The following is a 21384-nucleotide window of genomic DNA, read 5'->3' as shown; positions in this document are numbered from 1 at the left end:
AGCTGCAGGCTAAAGTTAAATGTAGACTTGGTTTCCTCTATCGTAATCGCTCCTCTTTCACCCCAGCTGCCAAACTAACCCTGATTCAGATGACCATCCTACCCATGCTAGATTAAGGAGATGTAATTTATAGATCAGCAAGTAAGGATGCTCTTGAGTGGCTAGATGTTCTTTACCATTCTGCCATCAGATTTGCCACCAATGCTCCTTATAGGACACATCACTGCATTCTATACTCCTTTGTAAATTGGTAATCTCTGTATACCCATCGCAAGACCTACTGGTTGATGCTTATTTATAAAACCTTCTTAGGCCTCACTCCCCCCTATCTGAGATATCTACTGCAGCCCTCATCCTCCACATACAACACCGTTCTGCCAGTCACATTCTGTTAAAGATCCCCAAAGAAAACACATCCCTGGGTCTCTCGTCTTTTCAGTTCGATGCAGCTAGCGACTGGAACGAGCTGGAACGAGCTGCAACAAACATTCAAATTGGAATAACACCAATAGAAGAGGAGAACGCATATTATGAGTAAGTCTTATCTCAATCTCTTCATTCAAAGACTCAATCATGGACACTCTTACTGACAGTTGTGGCTGCTTTGCGTGATGTATTGTTGTCTTTACCTTCTTGCCCTTTGTGCTGTTGTCTGTGCCCAATACTGTTTGTACCCTGTTTTTTGCTGCTACCATGTTGTGTTGCTGCCATGTTGTGTTGCTACCATGTGTTGTCATGTTCTATTGCTACCATGCTGTGTTGTCATGTGTTGCTGCCTTGCTATGTTGTTGTCTTAGGTCTCTTTATGTAGTGTTGTCTCTCTTGTCGTGATGTGTGTTTTGTCCTAACATTGGATCATTCAGAGATCCTCACTGAACTTCTGGAGAGAGTTTGCTGCACTGAAAGTAAAGGGGCTGAATAATTTTGCACGCCCAATTTTTCAGTTTTTGATTTGTTCAAAAAGTTTGAAATATCCAATAAATGTCGTTCCACTTCATGATTGTGTCCCACTTGTTGTTGATTCTTCACAAAAAAATACAGTTTTATATCTTTATGTTTGAAGCCTGAAATGTGGCAAAAGGTCGCAAAGTTCAAGGGGGCCGAATACTTTCGCAAGGCACTGTATGAGGGTATGTTTGGCAGCATGAGTGAAGGATGCTTTGTTGCGAAATAGGAAGCGGATTCTAAATTTAATTTTGGATTGGAGATGCTAAATGTGAGTCTGGAAGGAGAGTTTACAATCTAACCAGACACCTAGGTATTTGTAGTATTGGAATCAGCTAAACTTTGAACATTGAGATATTAAATGAATGATAGGAAATGAAAGAGACTAGGTGTTATGTTAGAAGTTAATGGTTCTCTGAAGAAAGACAGAAGGCTTTGGAATGTGTTTGATGGAGGAGAGGAGAGCGATGGGTTGATATAGGGAAGACAGATGGACATATGTGTATTAGATGAAAGAGAGGTTGAGGTCAGGAGGTGAGGACAGATTCTCTTAAGAGAGTAATAAATGTTAGGAATCCTGTTACCCTCTTTATTAGCTTCCTGTAGAGCCATAAAATGTAAGGATTGGAGACAAAGAGGAGTGTCTTAAGTGGGATGTATATAAACTGTGATGTCTGAAATGTTTTGCTGTCTGATTTCAGCTGTACAGAACCTTTGGGTTGAATGAACTTGGTTAAAGCTTCTCTAGTGTCCGTGGGTTATTTACTCTGAAAAATAAGAACCTAACAGTAGTTATCCACATATTCTATGTCAGAGCCGTCCAGAGTAGTGATGCTGGACGGGCGGGCAGGCAGGCAGTGATCGGTTGAAGAGCATGCATTTAGTTTTTCTTGCATTTAAGAGCAGTTGGAGGCCACGGAAGGAGAGTTGTATGGCATTGAAGCTCGTCTGGAGGTTAGTTAACACAGTGTCCAACGAAGGGCCAGAAGTATACAGAATGGTGTCGTCTGCGTAAAGGTGGATCAGAGACAACAGGCCCTCCGATTTGACACACTGAACTCTATCGGAGAAGTAGTTGGTGAACCAGGCGAGGTAATCATTTGAGAAACCAAGGCTGTTGAGTTTGCCAATAAGAATGTGGTTATTGACAGAGTCGAAAGCCTGGGCCAGGTCGATGAATACGGCTGCACAGTAATGTCTGAAATTGATGGCGATTATGAAAGGACCTTGAGTGTGGCTGAGGTGCACCCATGACCAGCTCTGAAACCAGATTGCATAGCGGAGAAGGTACGGTGAGATTCGAAATGGTCGGACATCTGTTTGTTAACTTGGCTTTCGAAGACCTTAGAAAGGCAGGGGAGGATAGATATAGGTCTGTAGCAGTTTGGGTCTAGAGTGTCTCCCCTTTTGAAGAGGGGGATGACCGCTGCAGCTTTGCAATCTTTGGGAATCTCAGACGATTCGAAAGAGAGGTTGAACAGGCTAGCGATGGGGTTGCAACAATTTCTGCAGATAATTTTAGAAGAGAGGGTCCAGATTGTCTAGCCCGGCTGAATTGTAGGGGTCCAGATTTTGCATCGGGGAGGCTTGGGCGAGCTGCTGTGAGGAGTGCAGGGCTGTTGACCGGGGTAGGGGTAGCTGGGTGGAAAGCATGGCCAGCTGTAGAAAAATGCTTATTGAAATTCGAAATTATAGTGGATTTATCGGTGGTGACAGTGTTTCCTAGCCTCAGTGCAGTGGGCAGCTGGGAGGAGGTGCACTTATTCTCCATGGACTTTACAGTGTCCCAGAACTTTTTTGAGTTTGTGCTACAGGATGCAAATTTCTGCTTGAACAAGCTAGCCTTAGCTTTCCCAACTGCCTGTGTATATTGGCTCCTGACTTCCCTGAAAAGTTTCATATCCCGGGGGCTATTCGATGCTAATGCAGAACTCCACAGGGTGTTTTTGTGCTGGTCAAGGGCAGTCAGGTCTGGAGAGAACCAAGGGCTATATTTGTTCCTGATTCTACATTTTTTGAAAGAGGCATGCTTATTTAAGATGGTGAGGAAGGCACTTTTAAATAATGACCAGGCATCCTCTACTGATGGGATGAGGTCAATATCCTTCCAGGATACCCAGGCCGGGTCGATTAGAAAGGCCTGCTCACTGAAGTGTTTTAGGGAGCGTTTGACAGTGATGAGGGGTGGTCGTTTGACCGCGGACCCATTACGGATGCAGGCAATGAGGCAGTGATCGCTGAGATCTTGGTTGAAAACAGCAGAGGTATATTTGGAGGGCAAGCTGGTTAGAATGATATCTTTGAGGGTGCCCGTGTTTACAGATTTGGGGTTGTACCTGGTGGGTATATTGATAATTTGTGTGAGATTGAGGACATCAAACTTAGATTGTAGGATGGCCGGGGTGTCAAGCATGACCCAGTTTAGGTCACCTAGCAGCACGAGCTCTGAAGATAGATGGGGGACAATCAGTTCACATATGGTGTCCAGGGCACAGCTGGGGGCTGGTCTATAACAAGCGGCAATGGTGAGAGACTTGTTTCTGGAAAGGTGGATTTTTAAAAGTAGAAGCTTGAATTGTTTGGGTACAGACCTGGATAGTAAGACAGAACACTGCAGTCTATCGCTGCAGTGATTGCAACTCCGCCCCCTTTGGCAGTTCTATCTTGGCAGTTCTATCTTGTCAGAAAATGTTATAGTTTTATGGATGGAAATGTCAGGGGTTTTGGTAGTCTTCCTGAGCCAGGATTCAGACACGGCTAGGACATCCGGGTTGACAGAGTGTGCTAGGGCCGTGAATAAAACAAACTTGGGGAGGAGGCTTTAATGTTAACATGGATGAAACCAAGGCTTTTACGGTTACAGAAGTCAACAAATGAGAGTGCCTGGGGAATAGGAGTGGAGCTAGGCACTGCCGGGCCTGGGTTAACCTCCACATCCCAGAGGAACAGAGAAGGAGTAGGATAAGGGTACGGCTAAAGGCTAAAAGAACTGGTTGCCTAGTACGTTCAGAACAGAGAGTAAAGGGAACAGATTTCTGGGCGCGGTAGAATAGATTCAAGGCATAATGTACAGACAAAGGTATGGTAGGATGTGAATACAGTGGGGGTAAACCTATGCATAGCGTGACGATGAAAGAGATATTGTCTCTCAGTATATAATTTAAACCAGGTGATGTCACTGAATGTGTTGGAGGTGGAATTAAAGTGTTCACTAAGGCCTATTGAGCAGGGCTAGAGGCTCTACAGTGAAATAAGGCAATAAATACTAACCAAAACAGCAATGGACAAGACATATTGATGTTAGGGAGAGGCATGCGTAGCCGAGTAATCATGGGAGTCCAGTGAGTGGCTTCAGGTAGCTAGAGGGCCGGGGCTAGCAGCTAGCAGAAGGGCCTTAGAAGGGCCTTAGAAGGACGTCGCAACGGAAGAAAGTCTGTTGTGGCCCCCTCGTGCTGACAATGACAGCAGACGGATCAGCAATTGGCTTGGTTGTAAACCAAGCCAATTAGCAAAATAGGTATAGTGGCCGAAGAATTTGTCCGATGGGCCTCTTAAGCTAACAGTCCGGTGTGCTCTAGACAGTTAACGTTAGCGGGCCGCGACTAACAGTTTGAGTACCCCCTCGAGCAGATTTCGTCAGTAGTCCAGTCGTGAAGGATCGGCGGGGTTCCGTGCAACGTACCGGCAGTAGAAGGGGGTCCGGGCCAGTTGGCAAAAAGGGTATTGTAGCTCAGGAGTGGCTGTTGGGCTTCTTCTGCTAGCCGGGATATGGGCCTAGCATGGGCTAGAGCCAGACTAATCGCTGCTAGCTTCGAAACAGGGACGTGACGTTAAACCAGGAATAGTCACTCAGATTGCAGCTAGCTAGCTGTGGTGATCCAGGTGAAAAGGTTCAGAGCTTTCTGTAGGAATCTGGGGATACGGAGAGAAAAATACGTCCGTATGCTCTGTTTTGAATCGCGCTGTACAAACTGGCGAGAGCTTTCCGAGCTAAAGGTTGGCTGATGACCGCTAGCAGTGGTTAGCTGACTATTAGCTAGTTAGCTGGCTAGCTGGCTAGCTTCTGTTGGGGAATACCAGTTCGGAGGTGGATAAGAATACTTTAGAAGAGACAGATCCACACCACATTGGGTGAGGCGGGTTGCAGGAGAGTATTTGAAGTTGAGGTTCAGAAAAATATAAAAGATATGCAAAGAAAAAAATATATACACATGGGACACGACAAGACAAAGAACAAAGACGTCTGACTGCTATGCCATCTTGGATCAACCAAACCATGATAATGATAATGTGATATTTCCAAACTTTTAAAACCATGACTAGAGTGAAACTCAACCAATACAGCAAAGAGTTGCTTTTTTTATGAGTAAGTTTATGTTTAAGTTGTTATTCAGCACTGTCAACACTTTGTTCTACACTTTCATATGCAATATAATTCATGTTCTCCCTACTTTCACTCATGCTACAACCAGCACTGCAGCTGCAATGAATGAGTATAGCCAGTGGTGTAGTGGAGGGTATACCCAGGTACACACTGCATACCCACTTATTTTTCAGTGGGCATTACGTATACTCACTTCTTAATCCCCACTGATATGTATCAAAGTAGTGTGGTGGAAGTACACGCCATATCAATTAATAAGAGAAGGAACAGGTCAGAATGTTCAGGTTACAATTTGATAAACATTTATTTCTTCACATTTTAGGCACAGCAATGTAGGCCTACGTGTGAATCTTCCAAAATGCAATTGCTGGAAAACACCATTCTAAAATGCACAAGAGAGCTGGTTTATGGTCAGAGATGGAAATACCCGCTAGACATTTAGAGAGAGGGGGGATTTAAAGATGCAACTACTACCATGTGTTGCTAATATGACTAGGATAATACCTTTGGCTGCTAGACAATGAAATAATGTTGATTTGAAAACCAGTAAAACAGGAGAATGCATATTATGAGTAAGTCTTTATAAAAAAAACATGCCTCCACGTTTCCATGGTGGAATTGTGGCTATAGGCTACTTTGAAGCAAGGTAAGACATGCCTCGTAATATGAAACATCCATCTGTCAAATAATTCAGGAACAGGGAAAATATAGCAATGCCAATGATAGACCTAACCGTCTTCTGGTAGATGGAAAGGCTTTCCCAAAAACCTTCTCTATTAAAGGTTAACTAGCTTAAAAGTAGCCTATCCCAACCTGTCAGAATGATATCATGAATATATGCATCAATCCAGTTGCCATTTCTTTTGAAATCTTCATCTCATGTGACAGAAACAGCTAACCAAACAACAGAGCTAGGTGTCTGCACACTTGAATTTAAGGGTAACTACACAAAAAAAATCAAAATTTCTTAGATTGTTCCCAGACCTCAAATGTCAACTCCTGATGTGGTTCAAGCATTGTTATGGACTTAGAACATACAATTGTGTTGTTTTTCTGTTACAAAAAGTTGGGTAAAATCTGAAACCTGTGAATTTCTGACTCCGTTGACAGCCTCATTTATCTGTTTCAGTAGTGGGCCTACTATTAGTGTACCTGCACAGTACAGCTTGGGTTGGCCTGACTGTGAAAGACCAATATGGGATTCATAATTTTAAGTCCTTCAGAGTGTATGTCACTGTATCTCATATCATTTTTCACACAGGGCGAGTTTCTTTCTCTGGGTGGGCCATCTCTGGGTGGGCCACACCACTGAGTACACTACACCCCTGAGTACACTACACCACTGAGTACACTAAACCACTGGGTACACTACACCACTGAGTACACTACACCACTGAGTACACTAAACCACTGGGTACACTACACCACTGAGTACACTACAACACTGAGTACACTACACCCCTGAGTACACTACACCACTGAGTACACTACACCACTGGGTACACTACACCACTGAGTACACTACACCACTGAGTACACTACACCACTGGGTACACTACACCACTGAGTACACTACACCACTGAGTACACTACACCCCTGAGTACACTACACCACTGGGTACACTACACCTCTGAGTACACTACACCCCTGAGTACACTACACCACTGGGTACACTACACCACTGGGTACACTACACCACTGAGTACACTACACCACTGAGTACACTACACCACTGGGTACACTACACCACTGAGTACACTACACCCCTGAGTACACTACACCACTGAGTACACTACACCACTGGGTACACTACACCACTGAGTACACTACACCACTGAGTACACTACACCACTGGGTACACTACACCACTGAGTACACTACACCACTGAGTACACTACACCCCTGAGTACACTACACCCCTGAGTACACTACACCCCTGAGTACACTACACCACTGAGTACACTACACCACTGGGTACACTACACCACTGAGTACACTACACCCCTGAGTACACTACACCACTGAGTACACTACACCACTGAGTACAGCAAAGTGTTCCGATACGCTTGCGTTGTTATTATTAGCTGCTTGTGTTTTTTTTAATAATTCACTTTCTCTAATCATAGGAGTAACAACAGGAATTGGTGCATGAGGAAGAGATAATGCAGTGCGACTTGAGTTCCACCATCAGAATGTGGAAGAATGTGTCCCCTTTTCTCAGCAAAGGGAGGAGGGAGAGCGGAGAGACGGTGAGTCGGGTGAGAGCTAGCCTCACCGCTGTTCCCTCCCTCCCCTCAGGCTGATCATCAGATCAGGCCATCAGTCCAGTAAAAAAATATATATTATTATGCTCACTCAGCTGTGCCTCACAAGTAATACAACAAATGATCTATTATCAGCGTGATCATATACCTACATTTTAAAAATATAATTTAAAAAATTGTCTGACAAGAACATTGGCAGGGCAATTCAAGCATAGCCAATATGCAGTGATAATGTATTGGTCCTAAAGTGTTCTGCACAAACCTCATTGCTACAGAACTGTTTTTAATCGGTTAATGTTGCAAAGGCTTATGTTTTTCTAGTCATGTTTAAAAACAAACTGAGCGATAGATCTCGGCTTGCACTTTAACTCAGAAAGAGATCCTAACTTATAAAAGGCTGGTGACCACTGACGTAGACAAAGAGTCATAGCATTCTTTGTGTCCTCAGGATGCCCCGCTTCTGAATAGCACTTTGTGACATCTGCTGATAAAGGGCTTTATAAATAAATGATACATTTGATTGATTTAAGAAACCAGCCCTGCCTGTTTCCCATTGCTAGGGTCAGGAGTTTTACTACTACTCACTGGTCAGAAATAGAAACCTTTGCCAGCTAAATTTGACCAGTTGTTCTCTATATGACCTCTTCCATATGTCATGATTGTAAAATGTCATCAAGTGTAAGCTTTGGTACATTTACTGTACCATATTTATCATTTTTAGCTTAATTTAACACATTCTTCCCACCTTTGCCTCCTCTGCATTGAATATACCTGTATTATCCCCTTGAGAAAATGTCCCCTTATTGTGATTGTAAAATGGGATCAAGTGTATGCTCAAAATAGCATGTATAAATGGGATTGATGGATCACTCTGTGACAACCCTTACCTTCAGCTTGCCTGTAGTGTGGAAGTTACACAGAGTGTAGTTGGACCACGTCCTATTGGTGTCTGGGTGGCGGAACCACTGTCCTGATTCGCTACAGATCTTTGTAGCTTTTTCTGATGAAACAATAAAGTAGGACTAATGACACACTAATTTACAACTTGATGTTAGATGGTTCCTCACCTTGAAAGTAGTCTATGGTAGTCTATGGTAGTCTATGACACTTAAAGGTCGACTTTGGACAAAAAAACGCAAAAATAACGGCTTTAAACTTTATAACTGATCAATGCACCATCGTACCAGGTAATTGAATGCAAAAATAAATACAAATAAAATGATGAATGAGATATTTGGCTACAGAAGTGCCATTTCTTACAGATCTCTGCAGCTTCTGTCCAAAAACAAATCCTGTGAAATGATGTCAACACATACTGAAGGAGTTACTGGCTAGTTACAAGTGGCTAGCTTAGCTAACGAACTAGCTACGTCGGTCGCGGCGCCCATGACCAGGATGACACATTGATGAACCACCAAATGCACACCCCATATCTGTTTGATAATTGAGAAAGAGGCGAGTTGGACCGTTTTGTGTGCCCAAAGTTGACCTTTAAACATAAAAACTTAAACTGTGCAACATGTCCATAAGCTTTGCAATTGCAGCCGTTGATAATGTGATATCAAATCATTTATGGGTAACAATTAAGTACCTTACTGTTATTGTTTTTAATTAAAATGGGCAAAAATTGCTTATTTTTTATTTAATTTCTCAAGCAGGAATGTTGCTAGGACTGTCTGGGAGTGGTCTGAGTGGGGAGGTGGAAACTGAAAACCAGCTGTTGGCAGAGAGGTTTGGAACTCTCTTTCTTACTGGTCTAATAACTACCCCCTGGTGATGTCACCAGGCAGGCCAAAACTCCATCCCATCTTTTCAAACAACTAAAAGGCTTTTATCATCATTTTCACAATTTCACAATATTATACCAACCTCATAGTGTGAAAATGTATATAAAGCACTAGGCCTTAAATACTATTCATATTTTAAATTCAAGCCAAGTTCCACAAGGAGTTAACAAGTCAGCATTGGCCGTCTAGAACTTTGACTTTATTTATTATTGCTTGTAGTTTACAGAAAGTAAAGAAATGCAGAATTTACATAGTAAAAAAATAGCATAGAAAAAAAGCACACACATAGAGACAAACAGGACACAAAAACAAACGCCTTACCTGTGGAGTCGAAGTCAGGGAAATAGTTGGGGCAGTTCTGCCAGGTGACTGTCCCAGCAGGTGTATCATCCCAGCACAGCCAGCCATCCCAGGTCCGGTTACAGTACAGCCCTGCACCGCCAGCAACACACAACCAGACACAGCACACTGTGAAAACACTACGTACGTGAAACCAACCAGTAGGCTGAACCATCTGTCTACTGGAATAGCATGTTAATCGTAACTCTGCACAGTGACATTGTTTGGCTCCGTGATTTGTGACCGTACGTGACATGCGTCCTCCGATACACAACCCAACCAGCCGTAGTGCTTCTTAACACAGCGCGCATCCAACCCGGAAGCCAGCCGCACCAATGTGTCGGAGGCTACACCGTGCACCTGGCAACCTTGGCTAGCGCGCACGGCGCCCGGCCCGCCACAGGTGCGCGATGAGACAAGGAGATCCCTACCGACCAATCCCTCCCTAACCCGGACGATGCTAGGCCAATTGTGTGTGCGTCGCCCCACAGACCTCCCGGTTGCGGCCGGTTACGACAGAGCCTGGGCGCGAACCCAGGGACTCTGATGGCACAGCTGCAGTACAGCGCCCTTAACCACTGCACCACCCGGGAGGCCCGTGTGCTGTAACCTGTATGTATTATATTCTATTATAATTATATTCTGGAATAATCACACACTCTGAGTTTGTATTATTATACACCTTTTAAACCAATTCGTTTTTCTGCCAACTTTAGCATCCAGTCAACTTTTTGCAGACTTTTCTTTATAAAAGATATTGCCGGTTACAAAGCCAACCTACCCAGTCATGATTGAGGAAAAGTTCTGCCTACTATAAAATGTATCCGTAATGCTATGGTGGCATTGGCAAGCACTATGCCAGGCCCGGGCAAAGACCGGCCCGGGGGCCGTACGCGGCCCACGACCTGATTCAATACGGCCCGCGGAATCATGCTGAGATCACATAAAGAATTTGCGATAGTAAAGTTTAGAAAAAATGATTTGTTATTCAAATTACAAGACCAATGAACACTCGCCTTTGCATAATGATTTAACTCCCACCGCTTGTGAGACATTTATTTTGAAGGCACGTATAAATAACAACTGCACAAGGACAGACAGTGACTGACAGGCTGACACGTCACAGTTACAAATAGCAGCTATCTAGAAATTGCGCAAAAAATAGTTTTTCGAAGATTTCAAAGGAAAGGAAAGTAGACAATGAATGTAGGGTGTTTCAGCAAGAGTGGACATCGAAATATTTATTTATTGCGGTATCAGGGAAAGCTGTGTGCTTAGTGTGCAAAGAGAGCATCGCTGTCTTGAAAAACTACAACTTGTCCTGACACTTCCAGACGAAGCATGTAATGTAAACTCACCCCGTTCTGTACAAATGTGCATAACCGCGACATTCAAACGAGGCTACATAGAAAACTAATGGGATTGTAGCGACTGTGTTGACGTCAAAATCGGGGGTGTGAACTAGGTTTCTATTCAAGCGTTGATCGACATGGTAATGGCTCTATAGTATTGGAGAAAAGTTGAAAAAACTGACCCTCCGTTACATCTTGACCTGTCATGTTGTAACGTACAGCACGCATAAAGCTACAATTTATGTCTTACAATCTCTCTCCACCAGGTGTAGCACTTCTCTCATCGTTTAAAAACAAGAAATGGACAGTGACGGAGGTAAGGGGTGCACTACGCCAGGCCCGGGCAAAGACCGGCCCGGGGGCCGTACGCGGGGGGGATACCTAGTCATTTTTTTCGTCATCATTGCATGCGATCATCATTCTCAAAGCCGCTGTTTACTTCTAAGATCACTTTAGCACCGCTCTAAAAACTTGATTCAAATTCAACACAAACCTTCAAATAGGTATGTAATGACACATTATATAAACTCTTTATAGTGTTTTATTTACCTTTTAGAGGCGATAAGGTGATAAGTTGAACAAATCGAGTGAAAAAAGCAATTTTCCCTCACGACATCTCTCCTTCTCACTATCACGCATTAGTTTCACTTCCCCACCTGTCATTTTTAAAAAGACCCGATGGGGCTCATTGCCTGCTTGAATTATGCAGAAACGGGGCAGTGTTTAGGTCATGTAATTTATTTTGTTGGAAAGGGGAGAAATTGTGCTTTACAATGGTATTGACATTACAGTTGATCTGGAAGTATTACGTTTTTGGGGCGCTAAAATAAGGGCAATTGTACGGACCAAGGTGATGTACGAGTTTACGTGAGTTTACGTTAGAGAAATAGAGGAATATGTCTTCTGAGCAGAGTGCAAGTGCATCTAAAGAGTTGCTTTCTCAGTTGCAAAAGCAGCAAGGACTTTTAACAAAACTGCATTCAGTAAGCAATAGAGCTAGCTATGTAGAGCTAGCTATGCTAGAGCTAGCTATGTACTGTCCCACAAAATTGCTAAACATAGCAAGCCATTCGCTGAGTGCGAATTCATTAAAGAATGTTTAATTGACTGCAGCAATACTTTGCCCCAACAAGAAAGAGCTGTTTGAAAATGTTTCCCTGTCAAGACGAACAGTGACACGTCGTGTTGAGGACATCGCAGAGAATATGGAACAACAGTTGAAAAACAAGGTAAAGGATTTCACCTATTTCTCCTTGGCCCTGGATGAGAGCAGTGATGCACATGACACGGTACAGTTGTTGATATTCTTACAAGACATAATCCAAGACTTTGAAATTACAGAGGAGCTTGCTTCAGTGCAGTCAATGAAGAGCACAACCACAGGGAAAGATTTCTTGGAGGAGGTTAATAAGTGTATGTCAAAGCTGGGACTGACTTTTGAAAGTTATCCAGTGTGACCACTGATGGGTGCCCAGGAAAAAACTTTGGCCTTTTGAAAAGGATACGAGATCAAGTAGCTGAGCTAAACCCAGATCAGAAAATTATTTTCCTGCATTGCATTATTCATCAGGAAGTGCTCTGTAAATGTGTTCTGAAAATGAGCCATATTGTGGATACAGTCAGTAAAGTGGTAAACTTCATAAGAGCAAAATCTTTAAACCACAGGCAGTTTGTCTCACTGTTGGAAGAGACAGCGTCGGGTCATGCAGATCTCCCCTACCACACAAACGTGAGACGGCTGAGTTTGAGGAAGGTGCTTAAAAGTCAGAGATTGCTGAGTTTTTGCAAATGAAAGGAAAATATGTGGAGTTTTCTCGTCATTTTGAGGATTTCAAAGTGTTGGTATTGGGTATTTTCCAGAACACATGTGCTTATTTCAGAGGAGCCAGCAAGAATAGTGCACTCTATATGTGCTCTGGGTCATTAGACACCATTAGACATGCACCTGTCTGGGGAGTGGATATGACTGTTTCTTTATGTGCCAGTGATATGGCCTAATATTTACTGTTGCTATGGTTACACCTATTGGGAATTTTCCAGAACATGTGTGTTCATTTCAGAGGAGTTAGCAGGATAACATGTCTGTTTATTTTTGAACTATTGCTATGGCTCTGATGTTTCCATGCCCTAACATGAAACCAAACTAAAAATTAGTGCAAGGCAAAAAGATAACGGTGGCTAAATGCCAGAGGGGATGAATCATTAACATAAATTGAGTTACTATGTCTGTGAGGTAAGGAGGAAAAATGTATAAGAAGTGTGTGCCAAGGTTGAAAAGGCAGTTGTTTTCATGATCCAGCTCAGCTTTTATTATATTGTAATAAAAGTCTATTTGAACTCACAGACTCCGGTATTTGAGAAATATTATTGATTGAATATTTCCACGACATTGGAAAATGACATGCTGTTGGTTTCCTCTCCTTTCACTTTCAATGTGGATAACACTCCCACTGACCTGCAAATTGAGCTTATCGATCTTCAGTCTGATGCAGTGATTGGAGAACTATTCAAAACAATGTCACTGACGAGGTTCTATTCATCTCTCGATTAACAAAACTTTCCAAAGATTAGGAGTCATGCTCAGAAGATGTTTGTACTGTTTGGGTCAACCTATGCATGTGAACAGACATTTTCAGTGATGAAATACAGTATAACAAGTCAAGATACAGATCATCTCTTACTGACTCTCACATCTCAGCACTCCTGCTCATAGCGACGTCAGAAACTATAACTGACTTCACTGCTCTAGTCAATGCCCATCATAGACTTCACTCCCCACACTGATTGAGTAGTTTAACTGTAATGTTGAGCTCTCTCTCTTTCTTGTGTTTTTGTGCATACCCGTTAACAAGAGTTCTGTCCGTGGTGCTGAATGCACAGTGTACTTTTCCCTCCATGTAGTTCATTGCATGTTTAATAATGAAAAAACCTACCAAAAGGAGAACATGGATGTGGTTTATTTCTGTGCATGTTAAAAAAGTCAAATAATTTGCATATCTGGACATGATTTACAGTAGATATACAGTGAGGAAAAAAAGTATTTGATCCCATACTGATTTTGTACATTTGCCCACTGGCAAAGGCGTGATCAGTCTATAATTTTAATGGTAGGTTTATTTGAACAGTGAGAGACAGAATAACAACAAATAAATCCAGAAAAACGCATGTCAAAAATGGTATAAATTGATTTGTATTTTAATGAGGGAAACAAGTATTTGACCCCCTCTCAATCAGAAAGATTTCTGGCTCCCAGGTGTCTTTTATACAGGTAACAAGCTGAGATTAGGAGCACACTCTTAAAGGGAGTGCTCCTAATCTCACCTTGTTCCCTGTATAAAAGACACCTGTTCACAGAAGCAATCAATCAATCATATTCCAAACTCTCCACCATGGCCAAGACCAAAGAGCTCTCCAAGGATGTCAGGGACAAGATTGTAGACCTACACAAGACTGGAATGGGCTACAAGACCATCGCCAAGCCGCTTGGTGAGAAGGTGACAACAGTTGGTGCGATTATTCGCAAATGGAAGAAACAAAAAAACTGTCAATCTCCCTCGGCCTGGGGCTCCATGCAAGATCTCACCTCGTGGAGTTGCAATGATCATGAGAACGGTGAGGAATCAGCCCAGAACTACACAGGAGGATCTTGTCAATGATCTCAAGGCAGCTGGGACCAGCTACGCCGTGAAGGACTGAAATCCTGCAGCACCTGCAAGGTCCCCCTGCTCAAGAAAGCACATATACATGCCTGTCTGAAGTTTGCCAATGATCATCTGAATGATTCAGAGGACAACTGGGTGAAAGTGTTGTGGTCAGATGAGACTAAAATGGAGCTCTTTGGCATCAACTCAACTCGCCGTGTTTGGAGGAGGAATGCTGCCTATGACCCCAAGAACAGCATCCCCACCGTCAAACATGGAGGTGGAAACATTATGCTTTGGGGTGTTTTTCTCCTAAGGGGACAGGACAACTTCACCTCATCAAAGGGACGATGGACAGGGCCATGTACCATCAAATCTTGGGTGAGAACCTCCTTCCCTCTGCCTATGACCCCAAGAACACCATCCCCACCGTCAAACATGGAGGTGGAAACATTATGCTTTGGGGGTGTTTTTCTCCTAAGGGGACAGGACAACTTCACCGCATCAAAGGGACGATGGACAGGGCCATGTACCGTCAAATCTTGGGTGAGAGAACCTCCTTCCCTCAGCCAGGGCATTGAAAATGGGTCGTGGATGGGTATTCCAGCATGACAATGACCCAAAACACATGGTCAAGGCAACAAAGGAGTGGCTCAAGAAGAAGCACATTAAGGTCCTGGAGTGGCCTAGCCAGTCTCCAGACCTTAATCCCATAAAACATCTGTGGAGGGAGCTGAAGGTTTGAGTTGCCAAACGTCAGCCTCGAAACCTTAATGACTTGGAGAAGATCTGCAAAGAGGAGTGGGACAAAATCCCTCCTGAGACGTGTGCAAACCTGGTGGCCAACTACAAGAAACGTCTGACCTCTGTGATTGCCAACAAGGGTTTTGCCACCAAGTACTAAGTCATGTTTTGTAGAGGGGTCAAATACTTATTTCCCTCATTAAAATGCAAATAAATTTATAACATTTTTGACATGGATTTCTGGATTTTGTTGTTGTTATTCTGTCTCTCACTCTTCAAATAAACCTACCATTAAAATTATAGACTGATCATGCCTTTGTTAGTGGGCAAACGTGCAAAATCAGCAGGGGATCAAATACTTTTTTCCCTCACTGTATCTATCAACACAGTCATACACATGATGTATAATCTTGTAATATGATTCTGTCCCGCGATGGCAAAAATACATTCTAATGTGGCCGCCCAGGCCTGCACTACGCTCTTAAGTTCGTGGTGGTTGCTAAGCAGCACCCCTTACTACTATCCTCCTGGCAGTTCTAAACTTTGCGAGCCATGTCACTTCACCCATCTCTTCACATAGCCCACCACATGCACGATTTTCTTAACCACAACTGGACGGATCCGTAACGAATTACTGTGGGAATAAAAAAATCACTGAATTATGAAAATACTGGAATAAAGTATGCCAATGAAATTGAAAGCATCAAATTCTTGCTAAATGAAACTCCCAAAGGCATCCAATATTGTTATAATAGCCTACATTTGATTGAAGCAATAGCCTACCTGCGTGTGGTCAACTATTTCAGCACCATTTCGTGCTGCTTTGAGACAAGCCTGGGGTCTTGAATAATCAATCAATGTCCGATTTTTCTTTTCACTGAATCTCAGTTTGGATTTTGGTTAGGCTACAATTTGTCACGCCCTGATCTGGTTCACCTGTCCTTGTGCTTGTCTCCACCCCCTCCAGGTGTCACTCACTATCCCCGGTGTATTTATCCCTGTGTTTTCTGTCTCTCTGTGTCAGTTCATCTTGTTTGCCAAGTCAACTAGCGGTTGTCTCCTAGCTCCTTTTTTCCCCCGGTCTCTGTTTTTCCTAGTCCTCCTGGTTTTGAACCTTGCCTGTCCTGACACCGAACCCACCTGCCTGACCATTCTTCCTGTCCTGACCTCGAGACTGTCTAACACCCTGTACTGTTTGGACACTGACCTGGTTATTGAACACTCGCCTGTACCCGGCCTGCCTTTTGCCTACCCCTTGTGTTATAATAAATATCGGAGCTCAACCATCTGACTCATGTGTCTGCATATGGGTCTCGCCTTGTGCCCTAATACTATTAGGCTGTGGAAATGTTAGCCACGTTGAGGTGAGTGCTGCTAATGATGATCTTGTCTTGTTGGCTCATTTATTAGGACGGATCAGAACATGTTGCCAGCATGTTATGTAATTTAACAAGGAGATTATTTTGCTCTTCACTCGCAATAGTTTAGTAGCCGAGGTCTATTCACAACCAAAAAGCCTGCGACTCGTCTTAATCAATCAATGTGATTTTGTTTCACTGAATCTCTGTCTGTATATTCGGTTAATTCTCTGACTGGGAAAAATAAGAGGAGGTAGTATAGCTCATCTTTCACTTGGTCATCTAGCACTTATGAGTAATATTTAGCATGCAATAATGTAGCCTAAATCAAGTGTAGGTCATTATTTTTCCTCAATAGCAAAAGCGCACAGAGGATGTCAGATATGAACATGAGACTCACGTGCTTTTGAAAATATCTATTTATTTATATTATTTTCTATGTGTATCGCGATGAAGATACTCTCAATGTAAAACCCTACCGCCTGCTGCCTAACAAGGCAGAGTGAGTGTAGGAAAGAAATGAAACATGGGATGAAAAAAGTATAGACTTGGGCTCTGTTTCAAAATATCACTTTTTTTTTATATGATAACGTTTCCACATGTTGCCATGACACAAGTTGTATGGTAAAAATATTAGTAGTATTTTATTCTGTTATATTTCATTGTATTCTTAGCCTACTATAATGTGTGTTGACTGTGATCAGCGTAGCCTAAGTGTGTTAGGTCTGTTTAATGAACAAAACAACTAGAGTTCCTGTGCATGGCACAGCCACATAGCATATAGACTGCACAGATCAGTAACATAATTCAACTCAAAATATGCCATTATATTCTTTTGAAAATACATTTCATTAGTCTTATAATGTTTCTCATGACCTGAGTATTTTCTCAATGGATTTATTCAAATAGACACCCACCCACATCTGTATACCACTACTACCACTCCTCACCGGCATGTGCACTGGTGGTTTAAAAGGCATGTGCACTGGAGGTTTAAAAGGCATGTGCACTGGAGGTATAAAGGAATGTGCACTGGAGGTCTAAAAGGAATGTGTACTGGAGGTTTAAAAGGCATGTGTACTGGAGGTTTAAAAGGCATGTGCACTGGAGGTATAAAATGAATGTGCACTGGAGGTTTAAAAGGAATGTGCACTGGAGGTATAAAAGGAATGTGTACTGGAGGTTTAAAAGGAATGTGCACTGGAGGTATAAAAGGAATGTGCACTGGAGGTATAAAGGAATGTGCACTGGAGGTTTAAAAGGCATGTGCACTGGAGGTTTAAAAGGAATGTGCACTGGAGGTTTAAAAGGAATGTGCACTGGAGGTATAAAAGACATGTGCACTGGAGGTTTAAAAGGAATGTGCACTGGAGGTATAAAAGGAATGTGTACTGGAGGTTTAAAAGGAATGTGCACTGGAGGTATAAAGGGAATGTGTACTGGAGGTTTAAAAGGAATGTGCACTGGAGGTATAAAAGGAATGTGTACTGGAGGTTTAAAAGGAATGTGCACTGGAGGTGCACAGGTACCTGATTTGTTATACGGCTGATCTCTGTTCATCTTCTCAAAGCATTTGTATTGACCGTCGATGATCTTCTTCCTCTCCTCCTCCTCCTGACTGACCCTGGGGCTGACTGGAGTCTCCACAGTGGGCTCTAGCAGACCATGAGGAGTCACCTTCTGGCTGTCTGGAGTCTCCACAGTGGGCTCCACAGACCCTGGCTCTAGCAGACCATGGGGAGTCACCTTCTGGGGAAGAACCACGTGTAACGGGACAGAAATCATAAAGAAACAAACACAATACAGCGTGAGGATTTCTACTTGACAACAGGGAACAGTGATTACCAAGACACAGATAGATGGAATACAGCGTGAGGATTTCTACTTGTCAACAGGGAACAGTGATTACCAAGACACAGATAGTTGGAATACAGCGTGAGGATTTCTACTTGTCAACAGGGAACAGTGATTACCAAGACACAGATAGATGGAATACAGCGTGAGGATTTCTACTTGTCAACAGGGAACAGTGATTACCAAGACACAGATAGATGGAATACAGCGTGAGGATTTCTACTTGTCAACAGGGAACAGTGATTACCAAGACACAGAAAGATAGAATACAGCGTGATGATTTCTACTTGACAACAGGGAACAGTGATTACCAAGACACAGATAGATGGAATACAGCGTGATGATTTCTACTTGTCAACAGGGAACAGTGATTACCAAGACACAGATAGATGGAATACAGCGTGAGGATTTCTACTTGTCAACAGGGAACAGTGATTACCAAGACACAGATAGATGGAATACAGCGTGAGGATTTCTACTTGTCAACAGGGAACAGTGATTACCAAGACACAGAAAGATAGAATACAGCGTGATGATTTCTACTTGACAACAGGGAACAGTGATTACCAAGACACAGATAGATGGAATACAGCGTGATGATTTCTACTTGTCAACAGGGAACAGTGATTACCAAGACACAGTAAGATAGAATACAGCGTGATGATTTCTACTTGTCAACAGGGAACAGTGATTACCAAGACACAGATAGATGGAATACAGCGTGATGATTTCTACTTGTCAACAGGGAACAGTGATTACCAAGACACAGATAGATGGAATACAGCGTGATGATTTCTACTTGTCAACAGGGAACAGTGATTACCAAGACACAGATAGATGGAATACAGCGTGATGATTTCTACTTGTCAACAGGGAACAGTGATTACCAAGACACAGATAGATGGAATACAGCGTGATGATTTCTACTTGTCAACAGGGAACAGTGATTACCAAGACACAGATAGATGGAATACAGCGTGATGATTTCTACTTGTCAACAGGGAACAGTGATTACCAAGACACAGATAGATGGAATACAGCGTGATGATTTCTACTTGACAACAGGGAACAGTGATTACCAAGACACAGATAGATGGAATACAGCGTGATGATTTCTACTTGTCAACAGGGAACAGTGATTACCAAGACACAGATAGATGGAATACAGCGTGATGATTTCTACTTGTCAACAGGGAACAGTAACAGTTATTATATAAAGACAGATCAATAACTAATAGAAGTAAAAAACGGTTGAAAAACATGTAGAAAACAATTCAGACAACATACAGAATGGGTAGGCGGGCCCAGAGTTGTTCCTGATCAAGAGCCCAGAGTAGGAAAACCTCCTGGCTCTAGTTATGGTTTTAAACATATCAATGGAATAATAACCAGGAAACACAACAGACCGACAACAGAAACAAAATAAGGATTCAGAATAGTCTGACTAGAGCTGTTGGGGTCCTGTCTGCACAGCCAGGGTGCGCTCCTAATGGCACCCTATTCACTAAAAAATGCAATACTTTAGACCAGGGCCCATAGGGTTCTGGTCCAAAGTAGTGGACTTTATAGGGAATATGGTGCCATTTTGGATGCATTGCCTGTCCCAGACAGACCTGTACTGTTTTGTCCATTAATCAACTGAGAACGAATCAATCTCCAATTACCTTTAACTTTTCCTTGGAGAACGTCAAACATTTGGACCAGGTCTTATTAATGGAGGGACTTTGAACCCAATTACCAGATTCATCACAATATTTTGACACTTTTCCTGCAAAAAAAATAAACAATTCATGGTAATTGTTAGCGATATAATTTCAGCGATGAGTAATGGTGATTTGGCAGGTGCTGAATCCATCATCAATCCATCCCTGAATCCATCATTGTCATATGAAGCCGCTGCTATAGCTACACTGACTGGACTGTAATATCAACTGTAGAGGCAATAGTTACCCACTGGGCACAGATGTCAGTTCAACAACTAGTTTTGAATTTGGTTGAGTTGTCAACTAACGTGAATTCAACGTGAAAATAACACAACATTTCACTATGTCATTAGGTTAGAAGCTGGATGAAAAAAATATGAAATGCCTTTACATTGATGATTTTTTAAAATCATATCAGTAATTTTTTTTAACATGACGTGGAAACAACTTTGATTCAACCAGTTTGTGCTCAGTCGGTAGTTTTTTCTCTCTCATTTTGTTGTCATATAAATGTTGTTATTTGTACAGCAGATTGCTCCTTTAAGTGTTATTCTGTTTGTCCTCATTACTCAATTGAGCATCACTGCATTCCATAACACTGAGAGCCAGCTCCTTGTCATTCAACTAATTCACCACCAAGGCTAGAAAACCACTTAAGATATATACGTTATGGGCATCATATAACACTTTAATATACCAGACTTGGGGAAACTCTTCCCTGTTCTAATCACTAAAGCGTGAGTTGTATCTCCTGTTGGATAATGACTGAGATCACGATGTTCCCTGTCTGTAAGCACGCTAACCCAGCAGCCTGTCCTCGCCCAGCAGCTAATCAACGGTTCAGTGCATAAAACCCAGCTGAGCTATACAAGACAGCTTGCTTCAACCGAACAAAAGAAGAGTGAAATAATTAGATAAATTGTTGCATCCCTAGTGATGAACAATCTATATACTCTACACTCGTTAGTCCAACTCTCATTGCAGTCATTGTGTCATTGGTCAGATTGGTCAG

General features: G+C 42.6%; 1 protein-coding gene across 1 annotated transcript in view; it reads right to left on the bottom strand.

The window, feature by feature from the left end:
* Positions 1–21384, bottom strand: part of LOC110488021 (calcitonin gene-related peptide type 1 receptor) — a 113211-nt gene that overhangs the window by 25476 nt on the left and 66351 nt on the right. The window contains exons 5-8 of the mRNA XM_036971174.2: positions 20334–20437; positions 18345–18564; positions 9703–9813; positions 8482–8594 (exon numbers count right to left, since the gene is read on the bottom strand). Of these exons, the coding sequence (XP_036827069.1) occupies positions 8482–8594; positions 9703–9813; positions 18345–18564; positions 20334–20437 (548 nt within the window). The remainder of the gene's footprint in view (positions 1–8481; positions 8595–9702; positions 9814–18344; positions 18565–20333; positions 20438–21384) is intronic.

Source organism: Oncorhynchus mykiss, chromosome 30 (genome assembly GCF_057628025.1).
Source record: "Oncorhynchus mykiss isolate SJ-2025 chromosome 30, ASM5762802v1, whole genome shotgun sequence".
Classification (NCBI taxonomy): domain Eukaryota; kingdom Metazoa; phylum Chordata; class Actinopteri; order Salmoniformes; family Salmonidae; genus Oncorhynchus; species Oncorhynchus mykiss.
This window is presented reverse-complemented; position numbering and strand designations above follow the sequence as displayed.